General features: G+C 36.7%; 1 protein-coding gene across 2 annotated transcripts in view; it reads right to left on the bottom strand.

The window, feature by feature from the left end:
- Positions 1–22,495, bottom strand: part of TMEM87A (transmembrane protein 87A) — a 44,851-nt gene that overhangs the window by 3,264 nt on the left and 19,092 nt on the right. Inside the window, exons 8-19 of one of the 2 annotated variants that reach the window (XM_044231842.1) lie at positions 17,743–17,804; positions 16,763–16,946; positions 15,653–15,752; positions 13,321–13,414; positions 12,276–12,347; positions 9,758–9,866; positions 8,735–8,793; positions 7,878–7,981; positions 2,927–3,000; positions 2,450–2,511; positions 1,542–1,597; positions 719–749 (exon numbers count right to left, since the gene is read on the bottom strand). In XM_044231842.1, the coding sequence (XP_044087777.1) occupies positions 719–749; positions 1,542–1,597; positions 2,450–2,511; positions 2,927–3,000; positions 7,878–7,981; positions 8,735–8,793; positions 9,758–9,866; positions 12,276–12,347; positions 13,321–13,414; positions 15,653–15,752; positions 16,763–16,946; positions 17,743–17,804 (1,007 nt within the window). Of the gene's footprint in view, positions 1–718; positions 750–1,541; positions 1,598–2,449; positions 2,512–2,926; positions 3,001–7,877; positions 7,982–8,734; positions 8,794–9,757; positions 9,867–11,593; positions 11,663–12,275; positions 12,348–13,320; positions 13,415–15,652; positions 15,753–16,762; positions 16,947–17,742; positions 17,805–22,495 lie in introns of both variants that reach the window. The other variant, XM_044231843.1, reaches the window with a different exon arrangement.

Genomic DNA, 22,495 nt, shown 5'->3' with positions numbered 1-22,495 from the left:
AAACTAAAATAAACCTGTATTGCCATGAATGGCCCAACAGAGTTTTACATAGTCAACCTTCTCTGCCTAAAAATAGAGCAGTGGCTGAGAGCTAGTCACAGGGAAGCCCTGAGGACAACTATTCGCAGAAGCCTTCAAGAGAGAGATTTGGGAAACTGGAGAATACATCACAGAATGCAAAGTGTTACAAAAAGAGATAAATTTAATTCTGCATGATAGAGTTCTCAGTTATTTCAATATACAAAACTGCTACGGAATTTGATATTGTGTGCTACATCACATAGCAGGTCAGTAAGAAATGAACAAATCATTTTTCAGCAGTCAATCCACAACAATGAGTCAGAAATCAGGCAGATGCTTTCAAAGGGCTTTCTAAAATTAAGAGAATCTAGAATAACCTAATATTCAGAATGAAAGACAGGTCCTTCAATGAAAGACATGAAAGACAAGTCTAACCATGTAACCTACAAGAAGAAATAGGGGATAGAAAGAAAGCTCTTCCTAGGGGAAAAAAAAAGAAGGTGTACAGAAAGAAAACATTCTTGAATATGTGGGTTCTCCTCTTAGTATCTTAGTATTTCTATTCTCATCCTTTTTACTATATCAACTATAGTTCTTCAGGGCATTACTGAGTCAAATAAAATTTCCCTGAACAAAGGACCTATGATTCCCTATTAAATCATCAGACCCAAAGTTTATGCACATGATGATTACCAACCTCATCGGAATCCAGAAGGGCTGGAAGTGCTCTGCAGAGAGAAAAACACCAAAATGAACAATGTAAAGTCATAAATAGTTCATAAAGGAAAGTAGATTATGAATGCAATTTAAAGCCTTTTTTATAATTATCTAAGATCTGCATATTAATGGCCATTTCAGGGGGAATAAAAGCAAATATAAAAACAGAAGGTTACTGGAAGTGTACAGAAAACAAACAGGTTCTGTGCTGTGACAGAGCCAATATTTAATTAAAAATAATCATGGGGGCACTTGGGCAGCTCAGTCATTAAGCATCTGCCTTTGGCTCAGGTCATGATCCCAGGGTCCTGGGATCAAGCCCTGCATTGGGCTCCAGCCCTGCATCGGGCTCCCTGCTCAGTGGGAAGCCTGCTTCTCCCTTTTCCACTCCCCCTGCTTGTGCTCCCCTCTCTCACCGTCTCTCTCTCTCTCTCTGTCAAATAAATAAATAAAATCTTTAAAAAAAAAAAAAAAGATAAAAAAAATAAAATTAATTAAAAATATATATATATATAGTCATGGGAAAGAACTAAAAAATTCCAAAGAATTATCCCAATGATTTTAGGAAGATGGATAACTAAAACTTTCTAAGCAGAAATGTCATCTGAACAAACAATTCCAATTACTTTTGGTTATATATCATTTGTAATTTTTATTGAACATCTTTTAAACATTTTTAATATTCCTTAATTTAAATAATTTAATCTATAAGCACTCTCATTAGGATGTTCTTCAGCTCATTCAATTAAATAATAAAAGCAATACTGAAATACGATTCTAATGGTAATGATTCAAAAACTTACACATCTGTCACAGAAGAAGGAACATTCTCCTCTACCCACTTCAAATCATCTTCCTGCTGGGAACATAGGAATATCAGTTGTTACTAAAATGCTCCAAATAATACGTCCCAAGTAAGAATCTATAGAGGTCTCAAAATTCTTAAATTTAATCTTTTGGGCATTCTTAAGGAGTATATTCATAACAAATGGCACTGCTAATAATTTTAAAAACTATATAATCCAATACTTTAAAAAACCATGTAAGGGAAATATAAAATGATATCTTTAAATGCTTTCCTCTCAATGGTCTAATACCTAAGAGTTTGCCTCATGTAAGTTTTGCTCCTTAAGCGTGAGAGTAAACTCTAAAGCCCGTAATGTAGACTGCATGTACTATTTTAAAACAGAACAAAAAAACTGCTGAATGAAAAAAATCTTGATCTTTACTACAAGAAACACCTTAGGTTATTAAAAGGGCTATTTACTTCCACTAATGAAAACAACTAAATAGAACCATCAGACTAGGGACGCTTGCCTGGGTGGTTCAGTTGGTTAAGCATCTACCTTTGGCTCAGGTCATGATCCCAGATCCTGGGCTTGAGTCCCATATTGGGCTCCTTGCTCAGCAGGGAGCAATGCTTCTCCCTCTGCCTGCCACTCCCCCTGCTTGTATATGCACTCTCTAACAGATAAATAAAATCTTTAAAAAAAAAAAAAAAAAAGAAAAAAAAAAAAAGAAAAAGAACCATCCGACTAGTCTGGAACCTTTTCAGGACATAGTAGCAAACCATCTAGTTAAAGATTACAGGTCTTAGAATCACTTGCTGTTTTTATAAATGTAAATGTATTATATATGAAAAGATATTTTTATAAAGCAAGCTTAAAGCACAGATTTAAAAAATCATTAAGGCCTGTATATAACTACTTACTGCTTTGTTTACTTTACTATTTCCATTTGGTTCTTGTTTAGTACTTCTCATTTTCATTCCTTCTGTAAAACAAAAACAAAGTGGATGGGGTTAAGTATATTAGTAGACCAGCAATGATTTCAAACATGAATTTAGATTGTTAAGTTTACTCAAACTGAATTATATAACAATGTTTCTCCATCTTTATGCTAGGAAGTTCAAATCCAGATTTTTAGCTCCTCCAGTAAGCAAACTGGACATTTAATGTACAACTGTTTACTGAATTTACCACAGCTTCACTTGAAAATTTATACCCTTATTTTTGCTGTCCCCTAATTTACCACAGGCCAAACTGAGACACAAGTGTAAAATGGGTGTAAAAAAATAAACTATATCCAGTATCCTGATTTGGACACTCACAAACCATTATACTTGCTCTACTCTATTTCTAAAAACCAGAAAATAATATTTAAAGCACAAATAAAATTTTATCACTACCAAAGCTTTCTTTTAGCATAGGTTCTTTTTGTTCATCCTCCTCCTCTTCCTCAGACAACGGTGAAAAGGCAAACCTGACCAAAGATAGAACAGAAGGAAAAAAACTTAGAAAACTATAAAAAATGGTCCACTAACTAGATTTTACAGGTTTTACTACTGAAACTGCAATGAGTCATTCATAAAATTATTTCAGTGAAAACGAAGTAACTCTTCCCCTTCAGAAAGCTCGACTGCCTATACGAGCAAGAGAAGCAGGACAGCATCACACTGATGAGTGCAGGCTCAGCCACGTACTACTTATGACTTGATACAAGTTATTTATTCTCTGTGCCTCAGTATTCTCATCTGAAAATGGGGATAATGAAACATCACTCTCAGAGGTGTTCTGAAAAAAGTAAACATTTCAAAAAATGCTTAGAATAATACCTCACACATAGTAAGCATTTACAAGCATATATAATCAAACAGAGGGAAGTAAATTCTCAGGTACTTTAAAATCTCAGTCTTTGAATCTGGGGTAAAGAGACAGAAAACCTGACCTTATATGTACAGGTGATTTAAAAATCTGTTTCCCAGTGGGGAGCTGAGAAGATGAAGGCCTCATCTTACCTTTCCAACTTTGAACAGATTCAGCAAAGCAGCTGCCAGACAGACAATTCCGGTTTTTGTTAATTTTTATTTATTTGAGAGAGAGAAAGCAGGGGGAGGGGCAGAGGGAGAGAAACTTTCTTTTTTTTCTTTTTTTTTTTTAAAGATTTATTTATTTATTTATTTGACAGAGATCACAAGCAGGCAGAGAGGCAGGCAGAGAGACAGGCAGAGAGAGAGAGAGCAGTTAGCAGGCTCCCCGCAGAGCAGAGAGCCCCACGCGGGGCTCGATCCCAGGACCCTGGGATCACAACCCGAGCCGAAGGCAGAGGCTTTAACACACTGAGCCACCCAACTTTCAAGCAGACTCCCCGCTGAGCATGAAGCCCAACACAACATGGGGCTCAATCCCATGGTCCTGAGATCATAACCTAAGCCAAAACCAAGAGTCAGGACACTCAGCTGACAGCCACCCGGGTGCCCCCAGATAGGTAATTCTTACAAAGCATTAGTTTTGAACTCACTCTGTACTCACTGTTGCCTGTTATTTTCATTCTACCTTGTTTGTAAAACTCCCTTTCATCAATTTAAAAAGCAACAACAACAACAACAAAAAACCCCCACCTCTTTAAAAGTTAGGAATATGGCACCTGGGTTGCTCAGTTGGTTAAGCACCTGTCTTTGGCTCAGGTCATCCCAGAGTCCTGGGATCAAGTCCCACATCAGGCACCTTGTCCCTCTGCCTGGTGCTCCCTCCTGCTGCTTGTGCTCACTCTCTCACAAATAAATAATTAAAATATTAAAAAAAGAAAAAAAAAGCTAGGGATCATAGGGAACACACCCACAACCTATTAAAGAGTAATTAGCAAAAATTAACAGATGCCAAAGCTAATGATACTTAAGAAGCACTTAAAGTCAGAATAAGATAAGGAGGCCCACTCTTAATGCCTCAATTCAATATTATACAGGAAGACCTAGCCAGCATAAGAAACCTCTGCTTCTCCCTCTGCCTGCCAACCTCCCCCACCTCCCCCTCGCTTGTGGTCCCACTCTCTCACGCTTTCTCACTGACAAATAAATAAAAATCTTAAAAGAAAAGAAAGGGGGGGTGGCTCTTGGGTGGCTCAGCAGCTTAAAGCCTCTGTTTCCTGCTCAGGTCGTGGTCCCAGGGTCCTGGCATCAAGCCCTGCATCAGGCTCTCTGCTCAACCAGGAGCCTTCTTCCTCCTCGCTCTCTGCTTGCCTCTCTGCCTATTTGTCTGTCAAGTAAATAAATAAAATCTTTTAAAAAAAAGAGAGAGAGAGAGAGAACTGAGAAAACAATGTAGGAGGGTTGATGGGTATGATAAATATATAAAAATCAATAGCATTCAAAGGGTCCTGGCTGACTATATAAAAATCAATAGCATTCAAAGGGTCCTGGCTGACTCAGCCTATAGAGCATGTGACTCTTGATCCCAGGGTCATGAGCTCAAACCCTAATCAGGTATGGGGCTACTTAAAATTTAAAAACAAAGGGGCGCCTGGGTGGCTCAGTGGGTTAAACTCTGCCTTCGGCTCAGGTCAAGATCCCAGTGTCCTGGGATTGAGTCCCTCATCCGGCTCTCTGCTCAGTGGGGAGCCTGCTTCCCTTCCTCTCTCTCTGCCTGCCTCTCTGCCTACTTGTGATTTCAGTCAAATAAATAAATAAAATCTTTTAAATAAACAAATAAATAAAATTTTTTTAAAAATTCAATTAACATTCCTATATTTTTGCCAAAGCTACATGTATTATTTTAAAAGGGTGTATCCAGGGGCACCTGGGTGGCTCAGTGGGTTAAAGCCTCTGCCTTCGGCTCAGGTCATGATCCCAGGGTCCTGGGATCAAGCCCCACATCGGGCTCTCTGCTCAGCAGGGAGCCTGCTTCCCCCTTTCTATCATTGCCTGCCTCTTTGCCTGCTTGTGATCTCTGTCTGTCAAATAAATAAATAAATATCTAAAAAAAAAGGGGGGGGGGTGCATTCAGGGATGCCTGAGTGGCTCGACTGGTTAGGCACCTGCCTTCGGCTCAGGTCATGATAGCCCCGCACCTGGCTCCTTGCTCCTCTGCTTCTTCCTCTGCCTCCTCTACCTGCTCTGCCTGGCACTCTCCCTGCTTTGGGCTCTCTGACAAATAAATAAAATCTTAAAGAAAAGAAAAAAAGGTGGGGTGGTGGTGGTTTGCATCCATAAGAGCCATAACATTTTTTAACTATTTCAATAAAAATGGGCGCCTGGGTGGCTCAGTGGGTTAAGACTCTGCCTTCGGCTCAAGTCATGATCCCAGGGTCCTGGGATCGAGCCCCACATCAGGGGTCTCTACTCAGCAGGGAGCCTGCTTCTCCCTCTCTCTCTGCGTGCCTCTCTGCCTACTTCTGCCTACTTGCCTATTTCTCTATCAAATAAATAAAAAACCTTTAAAAAAAATATTTCAATAAAAGTTATGACTAAAGCACAGGACTAAAATTGGTAGAGCAGTAACATATGCAAGGATGAAAAAATATATATAGTTTCCCTAATTAACCTATTAATTAAATTCCAATTAAAATCAATAAAGGTTTTCCTAGAATTAAAAAATCAAGCTAAACATTTCATTAAAGAGCAAAGATCCAATAACAATGCATATTTTTTTAAAAAGAAGACTAAGGGGAGGGCACATACTAAGACATAACAGTAAACAGTAAGGCAGTGTACTACTAACAGTAAGATAGTGTACTACTGATTCAGGATCAGAGGGATAGAAAAAAATCAGAGAACCCACAGTCAAACAATTCTTGATAAATGAAAGTTCAACTGTGAAGTTTTGAAAAAAATTATAATTTCAGAATTCACCTCAAGCCAGGAAAGTTTCTTAAACAAGACATAAAATACACAATACATGAAGGAAAAAAAAAACCCGACAAATTTGACTCCATACTTTCAAGATTTTCTATAGCCAAGAATACCATTAAAATGTTCAAAAGCAATCAACAACGAGAAGTAAATATCTGGAATGCTTAGAACAAAATATTGGTATCTAAAATATATAAGGAATTCCTACAAATCAATACAAACTGATCAATAAGCTGATTTTAAAAAACTCAAAATATAAAAAGCTGATTGACAGGAGAACTAAATGACCATAAACACATAAAAGCCATAAAAAGTAATTCAGCCTTAAATGTAACATTTTAAAAATAACAGTGAATATTCTCATCTGCCAGATCTGCAAAAACTGAATAACGGGAATATAGGAGGGAAGAGGAGAGAGCTCCTCTTGTACAATTATCGGTACATACACAATTTGTTTCAGATTTTATTTAATGCACTCTGACTTTAATACTTTGAAAATTACAAATGTGCATATCCTTCACCCCAACAGTCCCAAGCCTACTCTATTTTTTAACTTTAAAAAAAAAACACAAACACATGTATACTAAAAAGACACACTAAGGGTGCCTGAGTGGCTCAGTCATTAGGTATCTGCCTTCAGCTCAGGTTATGATCCTGGGGTCCTGGGATCAAGCCCTGCATTGGGCTCCCTGCTCAGCAGTAACCCTTCTTCTCCCTCTCCCACTCCCCTAGCTTGTGTTCCCTCTCTCATTGTCTGTCAAATAAATAAATAAAATCTTTTAAAAAAATAAAAATAAATGAATAAAAAGAGAGGCTATTTTCATGGGGTAAAAAAATATTACTTATTTTCTAAGTCTTTTATTGGTATGTCTGATTATAAAATTAGCCACTCAGTTATGCCACCTCATCCATTTCCTTCTTTGCTGATATGGTTGGGTAATATAAGCTCTTAACTGTCTAAACACAAAAGGGAGGGCATGCCAAAGACATGAATATACACAGAATAAAGACAGTCAATTCCTAAATAATTGAGATTTGCCAATAGCTTAACAAAGCAAATTCACATATATATTTTTAATTCCAAAGTCTGTCACATAAGTTTTCATTTTACTCTATTGTTACAAAGCGAGCTGGGTTACTGGCTTTAAAAATTATTCTTTCCTTCCTGAGGCTAGACAGGTGAGACTTTCATTACAAGTATCACTATCTATCTACTCTTATTTACTCATATATTATCAGATGTCAGAATTGAAAAATACCTCATATGAATTGGTTCAATTCCCTCCCATTATATGAAGAGGGCCCAGGGAAGTGGAAAGGGGCACCATGACAAAAATCACAATGCAAATAGGAGAGCTGGGCAGGAACCCAGGAACCCATTCACTGGATTCCAGACCCAGTGAATACTCTTTATAGTTTGACAAGGCCCTGACACTGTCACCCATTCAATCACCCCTAAACAGATGACAAGGCCATTCAGTGGTTAGCAATATAAATAAGAAGTGTCAAGAACCTCTGGTTATTTGCAGATGGTCGCCAGAGAACCATGATGACGAAGAGGATCATAGAGAACAGCAACCGCCAGATGGCATCATCCACCCAAAGCTCCCGCCAATCCTACCAAAAGGGGGAGAAGTACATTTTTATACATAATCTTAACTCTTCACAAAGCCCTTGGCATAGAACAAGAATCAGTTATTTATTCATTCATCTTACATTTACTAGGAGCCTGCTATGTGCTAGGCAGTGTGTTAAGTGTTGGGAATAAAAAATGAATGAACACAGTTTCTTCCCTGGTAGTGTTTTATTGTTGCTCAAGAAAAGGCACCAACTGAATGGAGCACTTCATTAAGACTTCATTATAGCTCTGAGAATATTTAGGGAAAGGTTTTTATACAAGGTAAGAGAAAGTAACATTATGTTTTTTTTTTAAGAGTTTCATTTTTATTTATTTTTAACAGCTTAGCTCTAGCTTCCTAAGAAATGTTACTGGCCAGTCTCTGCTCAATTCTTAAGTACATGGCTTCTGCTCAGATTAGCATTATTCATACACACTTAACGTTTAGGACTCGGCTAATAATTTTTAGTTAAGGCCAAAACTGGGTTATGAAAAACGGTGATATCATTTATAATGTTCTCTCCCACTACTGGGATACAGAGTCAGTCCTTTCTCCCCAAAAAATCCACAAAACAAACCTACCATACCAAAGCACTGTGATAATACAAAATATTTTTAGGAGGAAAGCATTCTAACCCTTAGAATGGAGATCTAGCCCTAATCTCTTAAAAGGTATGAACTTTACCACCATCATTAACACCACTGTGTATTTTTTAAAACACTATTCATAAATGCATGTGTTTACAACTCACCGACTGACAAGTCACTATCCTGAACTTCATGGTTGTCCAGATGATAAACACAATAGATGCTAACAGGAAATGAAAAACCTAGTCAGAATACGAATGTTCGTTTTTATTCTCAAACGTTCTCTGATTCTCATCAAGTGGAATCTCACACATCCCTAACTCCCAATATATCACAATCATTTTCTCTCACTTATTGTAACACATTTATTCAACACAAATTTACTTAACAACTGCTATAAGCAAAGTGTACAATGTGTACCCTTGTCAACACTTTCTATACTTAAAGAATAGTTTTACTTATCATCGCACTACTTTAGCAACCCTCAGAAGTGGGAAAGAAGATATGAGAAACATGGCTTTTTCCAGCATTGTCAATAATGATTGCTTTCCCTTTCCTCTTTCGTATAACATTAATTTTTCTTTGCCTGTTCAGATGGAAAAAGGTTGATAAAATGACTGTAAGACAAACAGAATTATTGGTTCCAATCATAGGCCAGACCTCTCTATTCTGGTACACAAGTCAAAAAAGGCAGGCAAATTACCCTTATGTGAGCTATAGTCTATCCTAACGTATGTGCATAACGTATATGTTATGCATGTTTAATGACATATATAAAGGCAATACAACAGCAATGTACACTGATCTAAAATCTATATAAAATGTTTTATTTCAATAAAACCAAATAAGCAAATATTAATGTCTTCTAAAAGAAATCTAAATGCTATATGACACTAATGCTAATTTGCCTCAAAAAAAGAAGAAAGTCTCAGAAAAAGAATGGAGACAGGAGAGGGAGAGTTAAAATTATATGTAATTGATTTTCAGCTATTAAAATAAGTGGTTGTCAAACTTTTTAGAACCAAAGACCCTTTCGAGAATTCGACAAAAGTGAAAGACCCCTTCCCTAAGTGAAACACACAAAACTTTCTATGTAATTTTAGAAAGCCCATCCACAGCCTCTCAGGTTAAGAATCTTAGTTCTAAAGGAAATGCATTTAAATAGCAGGAAGCAAGTCCCGACTTACCTGCCACTGCCAAGATAAGCGTGTTGGTAAAATGTCGGTACAAAGAGAGTTTTACAATGTTCCTCCGAAGTTTTAACAGCTTCATTGTTTGAGTCAAGCTAATAAATATGTGTTTGCAGGTCAAGGAAATCAACATTCAGAAAAAAACAGTAAGCTAGTAAATTAACCCTTACATTTCTTTAAGGATCTTGGGTCATAATGACAGAGCCGTGGATGCCAGGCCTTACAGCTCTTCCTCTCAACTTTATAAACACTCCAACCCCACCATTAATTAGAAAGTCTTCATTTTCAATGAGACTTAAAGAGAAGACAGAGCCCGGATAAAGTGAGAATGCAAAAGATAAGAAAAAAGAAGAGAAGAAAAATATAAAGGAGAAATAAAGGTAGTAAACTTTCTAGAGAAACAAAGAAAAAGAAGCAAATGGAAGAAAAATGAAATAAAAATGAGTAAGAGGCAAAGCAACAGGAGTTATCATCATCTCCTTTTTCCTTGCGAGGTAATGGTGCCCTAGCTAATCCAGTCTAGAGTCTTACACTCATGCCTACAACCTCCCAGAGTTCTACACTCAGTCCCCTTGCATCATGCTAAGCAACCTGCCATCATGAACTATAATGAATTACCATACGATTACAACTGGCTGAGAACCACAGGCAGGCTCAAGAGCAACAACTCTCTATTTTCAAGTCATTATCTCAAGTATAAGTTGCTGCACAAAGATAGAGGAGAGCTAATGACTACTATACGCAATTATATGCTCTTATGTTCAACTTTCAAAATGAGGAGAAGATATGAAAGCAAGCGAGCTAAAGCTCACACCTGCCTTCTTTCAACAGAGCCCTCGCAGCTACCTAATTATCAGGTCATCTTCTTGTATGGTCTAGTCCCTCTCCTATTCCTCTCACTATGCATAGTAGAGGTTCACAAAGATACTGACCTAGAAAAGCTTTGGCCATTTGGATGCAGGACATTTCAATTTCAAATATTTTTGATATATGAAAATCCCCTGAAATTCACAAAATTGCAATTTTATTTATACTCAGCCTTTCATAATAGTCACAGTCCATCAGGACAATAATATTGCCCAACTGTACATAGGGCCAAATGACATTAAAAAAACAAAATAAATTTTTAAAAATCCCCAAAAGATAAAACTCCAAAAACCTGAATCCTTCCTCCAACAGGCCAAGTCCCTAATAAACAAATGTTTATTCTTGAAAAGCAGGAAGACAAGATTATTCAAATAGAAGCTTGTTTGTTACCTGCTGGTTGACTTTTCCTGTAAATGAAGCAAGATTTATTTCAAAGAGTTACATCTTCAAATAATCCCAAGTCAGCTTTTGAATAAGGGTATAAAACACTTACTACGTAAGGGTAAAATCTGCTAAATCTACTTAGAATTTTAGGAGAGTCAAACAACTTCATACAGTTCCTGAAACCATATTTTAAGAATCAAAATATTTACATAATTTTCAAAGCATTTACTAATTGCCAAGGCTGAAAGAAAGAGCAGGACCACAGCAGCCAGTGATTCTAACACAAAGTGAGATACACAAGTAAATCCAAAATTGAAGTGAAATGCTCATTTAAAGAAAAGGCCAAAAGCTTTTTATCTTGTTCTCAGGCTGCAGTCACCAACTCTTGATGAAATTTTTTAAAATTAAAAACAAAATAACTGCTTACCTGAGCCCCCAGGTTGTTAGACTGAAAATACCCTATTCCCCAAAGTAAGGAGTGATCAACGAAACTGGCAAAAACCATTTGCAGAAAGATGAATGGAAACCCAACTCCGAGGGGAGAAAATGGACCGCCATCAAACAAGCCAATGAGAAGGATATCCACCAGCACAGGGCAGTGTCTAGGAAAGCCAAGGGGATAAAGGCCAAGGAAGCAAGATCAGTCTGGGCCTGCAGACAAAGAAAAAAAGGTGGTGAAAAAAAGATGTCTAGAGAGCACAGCGAAGAAACCAGAAAATGACTCCACATTTACATAATCATCTAGAATGTTTTGCATTTGAACTGAAAGAAAATAAGGAATAATACTTTGTACCTATATCATTCTTCCTTTCTGACAATCACACAGAATACACAGCTATAAGCATTTCATACAAACTGTTGATCACCATCTCAATACAATAAGACGTGCTACTAACTAATACAAGGCAACCACCATAGAGCTCCTAGCATGCTAAGTAAGTGTTAAGAAGTTAAGTGACCACACTGAAAAGCTTTGGTGTTATAAGCCCCAATCCCATCATATCATCTCCCATCACTGTGATTTTTGGCTACAAGTCTAAAAAGACCCTTCTCATATTTCAAAGTACTGCAGCATTAATACATAGTTATAATTTCCAGAGCTGTAATACAATATAATTCTACAAATAAGAGCACATCCCAAAATAAGATGTAAGGCAAGTATCTGTCCCCGAAACTATGCCGCTTGTTTCATAAGTTTATATATATAAGGTGCTATTTATATAACCCTGATTACCCAGACATCAGGGCATTACTGAAAGGATATCCATAAAATAATACAGGCATCAATTGCTGAGAGGGCCAGGTTTACTATCAGAGCCAATGAGTAAGAAAAATACTACAGCAGCAGAAAGAAAAATGAAATTGACAGAGGGTTAGAGTTGCCAAAAGTTGAAGGAGATTACATACAGGACAGTGTGATCTGAAAAACAGTATGTATCCATAAAATGTTTTATTTAAGGAGTAATTTATTACAAAACTTACTGAGCTCACTAAGTCAAGTTTACAGCATTTACCACCTTGAATCTAATGGGTTATTGCTGACAGGGATTTTTAAATAAATAACTACTAGAATGCCCAGTAGTTATTAATCCAGCTGGAATGACCATTCACATTAATCCAACTCTGACAAAATTTATCATTTATATTTAGTGCTTTGGCTTCCCTCCCTGACAAAGGGCATGATTTTATAATTCTCAAGAATAAAGTGAAACAATTAGTTGCATTTTAGAAAAGCCTCTGAAACTCAAGTACTAATTAAGCAAAGAGCACTATCACTTTAAAACAAAAAAGAGAAGGGTGCCTGGAGGGGCGGTCAGCTGAGCATCTGACTCTTGGTTTGGACTCAGATCCTCATCTCAGCGTCATGAGATGGAGCCCCTCATCAGGCTCCAAGCTCCTTGGAGTCTGCATGGAATTCTCTCTCCCTCTTCCCCTGCCCCTCCTCAACAAGCATGCACACATGCTATCTCTCTCAAATAAATAAATCTTTTAAAAAAGTATATTATTAAGCAAGATTATAATCTTTTCCACTTATACAAGAATGAGGGCCCACTGTCTGGGAGGAGGCAATGAGTAAGTAGCAATTTGTGGACAGGTAGGAAAGCATTCATTCCTGGACACTCATTAAACTTATGAAGTTCTAATAGATTAAAAAGAAAATTCAATTATATATAAATTTTGAAAATCAGAGTTACAAATGATTTAGAAGAAATAGTAAAGAAGTCCACAGACTTTTCCAATTCACCCTCTCAGAACAAAAACAATGTTATTTGAACTGATCATAAATACTTAGATTAAGCAGTACTGACCCCAGTAACTCTGAGGACGCCTTCCATGCCAGAGAACAAAAGATAGAGGGCTCCTGCTACCACAACTTTGTGAAGAGTGACTCCAAGGCGAGGCCTAAACGGGAAGCAAGAAAGAGCTGAGCATCAATGCCACAAACTCCAAAATAAGTTAAAAGCAATCATTTAATTAAAATACTGGTCAGTAACTTAACAGAGGTAAGTCAGACATATTTAATCTACATAAGAAAAAAAAAACTCTGAAGAACTTATGGTCTTAAACCAAGTTAATAACTGCTAGAACTTTAGATCTGGTCCCTGGTTACTGTATCAAAAAAACAGAAACAAAAACAAAAACTCTTTTTATTATAGAGACTTCTGAAACATTCAACAGTATAATGAACCCCTCTATGTCCAACATCCAGTCCCAATAACCACGAAGTTATAGTCAATTGTGCCTCATGCAAACCCCATCCACTTCCTATCCTCCCATATTATCTTCAAGCAAATCCTAGATAGTGTATCTTTAACTTGTATATATTTCAGCATGTTTTTAACCAACAAGGACTTTTTAAATACATAAGCACAATACCATTATCAAATCTAAAAGTTTTGATATAAGCAAATATCCTATTGCAACCCATTAGATAAACTGTACATTTGTAAGCTCAGAATCCAACAAAATATGAAGTCTTTCAAGCAGCTTATGCTTCAAGATGCCATTCAATCACAATCTGCATTCTGATTGATAACAAGATCTCCAAGTGATTCATTACTGCACTGTCAGTTTGAGATGCACTGCTTTAAATCATGTCTACCTAAGTCTAAGTAATATTTGTCCTTGTATTTTTTTATTATATGCTAGCAAAGGTCCATATGGGCAAGGATTTTTCTCCCCACTGTTGTATTTTTGAAACCTAGGCCCTGGCATATAGGAGGCCCTCATATTTGTTAAATGAATTAAATAATTTTAAAAATGAAACTCACCCCATTTCCCTAACCCCACTGAAAACAAATCTCCCTTCAGTGAGTAAGTTTAAAAAGTTAAAACCCATTTCTTCAATCCCACTTAAAGCAAGACTCCTTGAAATAACTCTCTATACCCGGCTAGTTCCAATTTCTCTGCTCCTATTCTCTCTTGAACTCACTCCAGTAAAGCTTTTATCCTAGCACTTCCCTAAACTATCTTATTAAGGTCACTTATGTCTTCCATGTAGTTCAACCCAATGGCCATCATTTAACCCTCCTGACACAATCGCTCCTCCGTGAAACTCTTTAGGTTTGCCTCTCACCACAACGGACCTTCTCAAATTCCTTTAATTCTGTTTCACCTCACTGAATTCTAAATAACTGAAAATGTTCAAGGGCTCCGTCCTTTGATCTCTTGTCTATATATAATTACTTCCTCGGTGACTGCATCCCATTCTCATGGCTTTAGATAAACATATATATCCTGATGACTCCCAAATTCATCTCTACCCCACTCTCTCTTATTTCCCCATTTGGTTATCTAACTGAACTCCTAATTTTGCCTCTACTCCAAACTTATTTCACCTAAGATTCTCCTTAACTTATAAATTCTATCCTTTCATTGCTCAGACCAAAATAGTTGGCATCGTCCTTGATTCTTCTCGTTCACATCAGACAGTTGATCTACCAGAAAATTCCATTGGCTCTACCTTCAAAATATATACAGAATCTGACCACATCTTAGCATCTCTTCCTCTAGGTATACATATGGTCCCCCACACCACCTTTAGATCTCCGCGTAAATGTCACTAAGTGAAGCCTTCCTTGGCAACCCTATTTACAACTATAAGCTTCACTTCTTGCCTAGCACTCTCTACACCCTTCCCCTGCTTTATCTGCTCCATAGCACTTACCACTGACATATTAGGTATTTACTTACTTATCTGTATCTTTGTCCCCTCCCTCCACAAATGTAAACTCCAAGTCTTTTGTTTACTTGCTGTGTCCTCAGCACCTAGAATAATATCTAGTATACAGAAGGCACTCAATAAAATTTTTGAAAAATAAATTATTTTCAGACGTTTTTTCAGACCGAGTGACATTCTCATAAAAAAATTGATTTCAAAAACATTTTGGAAGATTAAAAGTCACTCTAAGTTCACCCTAAAAATTTGATGTTTTAACATCATTCACTACATTGCTGATTTTCCTACAAATGCTCGAGTTCTCAGAAGTGAAATGAAACACTTAACATTTTTTAGATACCTGTCTTATTGCAAACTATTTCTTATATCAATTCTTTCAGAATTACAACAGGAACCTTCAATACTGTTTCAATTTAATCAGTGTTTTAATATGTTCTTCCATATAAAAAGTCCATACTTACTTAACTATGCCATACCCCAGGCTGACTATAATGACCAGGGTTCGAGCCAGCGAGCGTTTAACTGCTGAAAGCAGCTCTGCAAGGATCAGGGCACCTTGGACTACGAGAAAGAAAGAAAGAAAGAAAAAGTGCTATAATCTAGGTTTGGGAAAAGGCATGACTCTAGAACCAGAATGTGGATCTAGATAACTAATGCTCTTCAGAATAAGCATTGGGATTAGTCCTGTTCAAAGAAAATACCTCTCCTGCAATTCTTCTAAGTACACAAGCTGATTTCACTTACCTTGCTCATGTGAATAGCAGTCTGGGTGTGCTTGAATCACCTTCCCTCCCTAACCCCACTTCACCAAAACCTCAGCAGAATACCTCACCTACATGGACAGTTTACAACACCTACAGAACTTTTCTCCCATTTTTAAAAACTGGGGAATACAGATTGAAAAAATACATATACACTGAAAAGCACAAAACACAAACACACAGTTTTCAAATTATTTTCACACCTACTACTTTCAAGCCTTTTCAAAGATAGGGAAAGCTCTAATTAGTAATCTTACAACAATCATCATTCATAATCAAATGGTCTAATGAAGAGAGAACCAAAGTTATCACAAAAAACTTCAGCAAAATAATTCATCATTAGCTGTTTACTTCAGTGAACCATAAACACCCTCTTATTTTCTTGGTATTACTGTGCTTAACCAATTCTTAGAGGTACTTCTCCCTCATATTTTAAAATCTCTGAAATCAAAGTAGGTCAATGGCATCTTACTATTAAGTTGGCAGTATTTATTTCTCTCCTTAGATGGATAATATAATAATGGTACCTTAAAAATCAATGGCAATTGAGATGCAGCGATGGTGATAATCTTATCCAAAATGGCCACTGCTGCTGTAACTTGTGTGAATCTATTTCAGCACAATTCACTCTTAAATCACCCGTAAATTACGAGATTAAAAACAGTTACAATCATAGTGATTATGCTTAAGTTATTCTAATAATTAAGAAACCGAAAAGTTAAACCCACTTAACAACTGCTGACATGAGGAAAACTCACGTCTTACCTGCCAATCACTCACAAGACAGGCGAACACTCTTTGGTTACATACCTGATTCGCCTTTATATCGGATGTTCTGAAATTCTGCATAAAAAACAGCTTTCTCGAGCATTCCCAGGAAGATGACAGCACCAATCCAAAACTGGATTCTCAGGAGATCTCTCCAATAGCAGGCAGACCATGCCAGCCACAGAACACCAAACAGGACATATACAATACACATCACCATGAAAAACTGTCATCCAAATGGGTAAGAAATAAAAAGGAGGATTAGGGCCAAGAGCCAATTTAGAATACACAGTAAATATATATATATATATATATATATATATATATATATATAAATATATATATATATTCTACCTCCTACTTTAAGAGTAATTATTTCATTTCTTTGAAGTTCAATACTAACACAAAAAAATCATCTCCTCTTGCACAGAGAGAAACTACCTAAGGACCTATCATCAAGATTAACTGTTCTGCATTTAAAGTGTCTTTTCAGCTCACAATCTAAAAGTACATAAATAAGAAGAACACTAAGGAGCAAAGAAGACATGGCAAGGTGAAGATACATCTAAAGGCAATGAAACACAATGTGGGAAAACTATGAAAGGGAAAAGAAGAAATGAACAAAGGAAATCTGAAAACAGTGAGGCTATTCCAATAGACACAAACACACACGATGAAGTGTCATCATTTAGTTACTTTAAATGCAATCAGAAACTACAGGAAGGTAAGAAGTGCCCCACTTTGAATTCTAGACAGAATATGAGATCTGAAATTATCTTTGAGGTACTTTCCAATTCTGAAATTCCACAAGTCATCAACTCTTCATTCTACAGATGAGAAGAGGCAGAGTCATCTAATGACACTCTCAAGGTCATATTTTAATAAGAAGCACAAAACTACAAAGCAGTGTTTTCTGAACCGTTCAGGAACAATTCTTGAAAGAAGAATATTGACACAAAACACGAACAATCTTTCAACTTAAACTCATGTAATGTTAAGGTTAAGAATATAAGTTCACTTACAATCATCAAAGGATATTCTTCAAGCGTGAGGTATTCATAGGGACCCTTCACTTCAACAGTCACTGCCAAAAACACAGTCCTCGAAATTAATGTTAAGGATGCAGAAATTAAACAAAAACATTGCATAAGATTTGTCTGGTGAAATTAATGAAAATTCCATTGGGTTATTTACTTTTAACCATTTCAATTCTGGTGAATATTACATTTATAGAGCACTCTAAAATTCCTGAGGTGTTCTCATGATTCATGCTGTGTCCCAGGCAGGCCTCCATACTCCTGCTCCCGACAGTATATTAAGTGGAAAAGTCCTTCGCTCCCAGACACACATCCTGGAAAGACTAGATTTAAGTTGGGGCACCTAGGTGGCTCAGTGGGTTAAAGCCTCTGCCTTCAAATCAGGTCATGATCTCAGGGTCCCGGGATTGAGCCCTGAATCGGACTCTCTGCTCATTGGGGAGCCTGCTTCCCCCCTCTCTGCCTGCCTCTCTGCCTACTTGTGTTCTCCTTCTCTGTGTGTCAAATAAATAAAAAAAAAAAATCTTAAAAAAAAAAAAAAAAAGACTAGATTTAAGTTATTTCTTCCATAAACCCCAACTGGAACCACAGCCCGGCTCCTCTAAATTCCAAACGTATTTCATATGTACTTTTCCTTACAATACATCAATGATGTGCTTTGAAAAGTATAGGATTTCATTCCTTCATTCTGCTATTCTCTTTGTCTTCTATCTAACCTTACCTATATTCTCCTATTTATTACTTTTACTTTACCTACGTCAATTTTATGGGACTTTGCTACATTAATGTTTAATTCTCATTAAATACTTAACAACAACAACAAACTGGTTAATTTTTACAAAGTATTTAATAAGAATCTGAAAGACAGATCTGCCTTACTGAAGCAAAACTATGACTTTTAAAATTGTAATTGATAGGGCGCCTGGGTGGCTCAGTGGGTTAAGCCGCTGCCTTCGGCTCAGGTCATGATCTCAGGGTCCTGGGATCGAGGCCCGCATCGGGCTCTTTGCTCAGCAGGGAGCCTGCTTCCTCCTCTCTCTCTGCCTGCCTCTCTGCCTGCTTGTGCTCTCTCTCTGTCAAATAAATAAATAAAATCTTTTAAAATAAATAAATAAATAAAATAAAATTGTAATTGATAAAACTATCTTAGGTCTGATTGATAAATACTTAAGTGAGAAGTGTTAGTCTGTGATGACAGACTAACAATTGCCTAGTCAACAAAAATTTCCTAGTTTTTACCAAGCAAAAGGAACATGCGATTATTAAAAGTAAATCAAAAAGAGAAAGTAAACCCAATCCAACATTCATATGAACAAAAGGAGCACCCTTTTGATTTTATGATTTTAGCAATCATAAAAATTTTAAGCACTTGGTTATTAAACCTACACCTTCTTAATTTAATAAATAGGAAACAAAATAATTAGTAAATATTTATTATATCCTTTGCTTACTCTACGCCAAGGGTCAGCAAAATACAGCACATGGGCAAATGTAGTCACCCACTTTTTATAGTTTCACTGGGAAATAGCCACATCCATTCACTTACATATTATCTATGGTTGCAAATTCACACAACAATGGCAGAGCTGGGTGGCTGTAGTAGAGAGAACATTTACTATCTGGCTCTTTAAGAAAATTTGGCTATATTTTTCCACAAATACCCTGTGAGAAAGAATCTAGAGGATGAAGCAAAAGAAGAAATGGCTAGTTCTCAGGGACTGCTGACATTCAGGGGTGTGACCACAGAATTCTCCCAGAAGGAGTGGGGATGCCTGAACCACACTCAGTGGCAACTATACAGGGATGTGAGGTTAGAAAACTATGGAAACCCCCTCTTCTGTCTCACTGTGTCAAAGCCAGACCTGATCATGTTTTTGAATCAAGAGAAGCAGTCTGGGATGTGAAAAGAAAGGAGACAGGAGCCTTCCATCCAGAAGGATATCTACTATCCAAGATTATCAAGTTCTTAGATTTCTCTAGGGATTCTGCTTCAGCTTGTGATGGTCCACAGTGAGGGCCAGGAGACTCTCCTTGGAGTGGGAGAGCCTACATAATCTGAAAGCTTCTTTGCTGCTGTGAGGACCCTGGGGAAATCTCCCTATTTCTGAGAAACTCTATGCTAAGCACTTTGTAAATTCTGTTTTTCATCATGGGAGAAGTAGGTCAGGGCAGTTGCATGCACACTGGGGTTTTGTGCAGAAATTCCTGGAACACTGGAGACAGATTTCTAACATTTTCTGGTTTATGTTTTCCAATGTCATGGAGGCTTAATTGTAATCTTATAAAATTGAAACTCTATAACTTCATCAGATAACAAAGCACCTTCCTAAAATGAGAAAATGTACGGTTTTATTTCCCCTCAAAAGTCTTTTTTTTGTGTTCATATTAGCTAATACAGAAATTTCCACTCTATATTCCATTCCTCAAATGGTGAATTAATGTAATGTTTCTGTTTCTTAGAATTCCCACATAAATAATGCTACTGGGGAACTAGCACATTTAGAACTCAGAACTTGTAGCCTTTATTAATAAAGTCTCAGTTATTACCTAACTCAAAAAAAATGACTTAAAAAAAAAAGAAAGAAAATTTGGCTAACACTTGCTCTATGCCAAAATATAAAGTAAATTTATTAAGCACTTACCATGTGACACGCATTAGAAAAAAAAGAGGAGATAAAAAGATGAATAAAATGTTTTCTACCAGCCCGCAGAAAACCAGCTAGAAGGGAGAGAAAGTAGGAAAGCAAGACAGAGAACCCCCCAACATATGCTTTCTCTCTCGTGCTTGCTCTCTCAAATAAATAAAATCTTTAAAAATAAATAAATAAAAATAAAGTACCTTCTTATCTCCAAACAATGGATGGATAAAACAAAATAAGGACGTAAGTTCAAAAACAAGATATATACCTCCAAATATCAAAACTGAACAGAAACTCAGAACAGTGTATGACACTGAAGCTATGGTCATTTTGACTCTGGGCCTGAAAAGCAAGCTATGGTAGTCAGGAGTGCAGTTCTTATAGGATCACCAAAATTAGTAGGAGTCTAAGGAAAACCAGGAGCAGAGCCAGATTTAATGCATGAAGAGGCTGAAGTGGAACGGAACAGGGCTTCTTTTCCATCCTCTTCCAAGAAAGAAGGTTGAAAGTAAATGCTGGCAACTGCTGCTTTAGACTATTATTCTTTAGAAAGCTATGGGCCTAGAAATACAGGATACCCCTACATCGTGGGTCCAGAAAGTATGCAAGGTCACCCATTGGTTTACCTAGAACTGCTATATCCCATATAACTATAGAGCATAAGACCCAGTTCTGGTTTGGGAATTAAAAGCATTCAACACAACAATCTACAAAAACCAAAAATTTTAAGTTGAATCAAACAAAAGAAATAGTGAAATAGAAAAGAAAGACACAGTTGGGAAAACTAATAAAAGCTGGTTTGCTGGGATAAAAATATAGTAAAATACAATTCTACAAAGTTTTTTTAAAAGTTAAAAGGGAAGATAAAAGCAGTAAGAATGAAAAAAGCTACAGATACAGATTTTTTGGTAAAGAAATACTACTCATTACGCCAATAAAATCTGAAATCTTGAATGATATGGACAATTTCTTAAAAACAAAAAAAAATCAAATAAAAACAGAATAATTTAAAAAAAGTATTACTATTAAAAAAGAAAATTAGGAGCACTTGGGTGGCTCAGTGGGTTAAAGCCTCTGCCTCTGGCTCAGGTCACGATCCCAGGGTCCTGGGATCGAGCCCCACATCAGGCTCTCTGCTCAGCAGGGAGCCTGCTTCCCTCCTCTCTCTCTGCCTGCTTGTGCTGTCTGTCTGTCAAATAAAATAAATAAAATCTTAAAAAAAAAAAAAAGAAAATTAATCAGTCTTTTAAAATCCATATAGGGGAGGAAAAAAAGAACGTTAGGCCAAACACTATAATAAGTTCTACAAAACATTCAAAAAATGGATAATCCTACCCATACAAAAACTACTCTACAGAATTTTATAATAGGGGATATTCTCCAATTCATTGTATAAGACTAGTATAATCTGGATGCCAAAACCCATAGATGACAGTCTGTGAAAAGAAAATTATAGGCCAATCTTACCATGAGCAAAACTTCCAAATAAAATTGTATAAAACAGAAGTCAGCTATATATATATATAATGTGTGTAAGTGTGTGTATATCAAGATCAATACTGGCATCTCAGAAATTCAAGAATGGGTTTTTCCTTTTTTTTTTTTTTTTTTTTTAAGATCTTATTTATTTGAAAGAAAGAGAGGGAACATGATTGGGAAAGGGGCAGAGGGAGAAGGAGAAGCAGTCCCCACTGAGCAGGGAACCCAACACTGGGCTTAATCCCAGGGACCTGGGCTGAAGGCAGACACTTAACCAACTGACCCACCCAGGTGCCCCCAAGGATGGTTTAACATTAGAAAAATTGGTTAATATAATGCAACACATTAACAGATTAAAAATGGGGGAATCTACATGATCATTTTAATTAATATAATCAAAGCATTTGATAAAACTGAGCACTCATTCTCCATTAAAAAAAAAAAAAAAAAAGGGCATAAAAATACACTTAGTAAATGAGGGGGGGGAAAAAATCCTTAACCAAACAGAATATTCTGAAAAGTCCACAGTGAAAATAATTAATGGTGAAATGCACTAAGGGTGCCAATAAAGTCAGTAACAAGGTAAGGATGATCATCATCATTGTTTCATTCAATATTCT

This window comes from Neovison vison, chromosome 13 (assembly GCF_020171115.1).
Source record: "Neovison vison isolate M4711 chromosome 13, ASM_NN_V1, whole genome shotgun sequence".
NCBI classification, from domain to species: domain Eukaryota; kingdom Metazoa; phylum Chordata; class Mammalia; order Carnivora; family Mustelidae; genus Neogale; species Neogale vison.
Note: the sequence above shows the minus strand (reverse complement) of the source record. Positions and strands in the feature narration are given on the sequence as shown.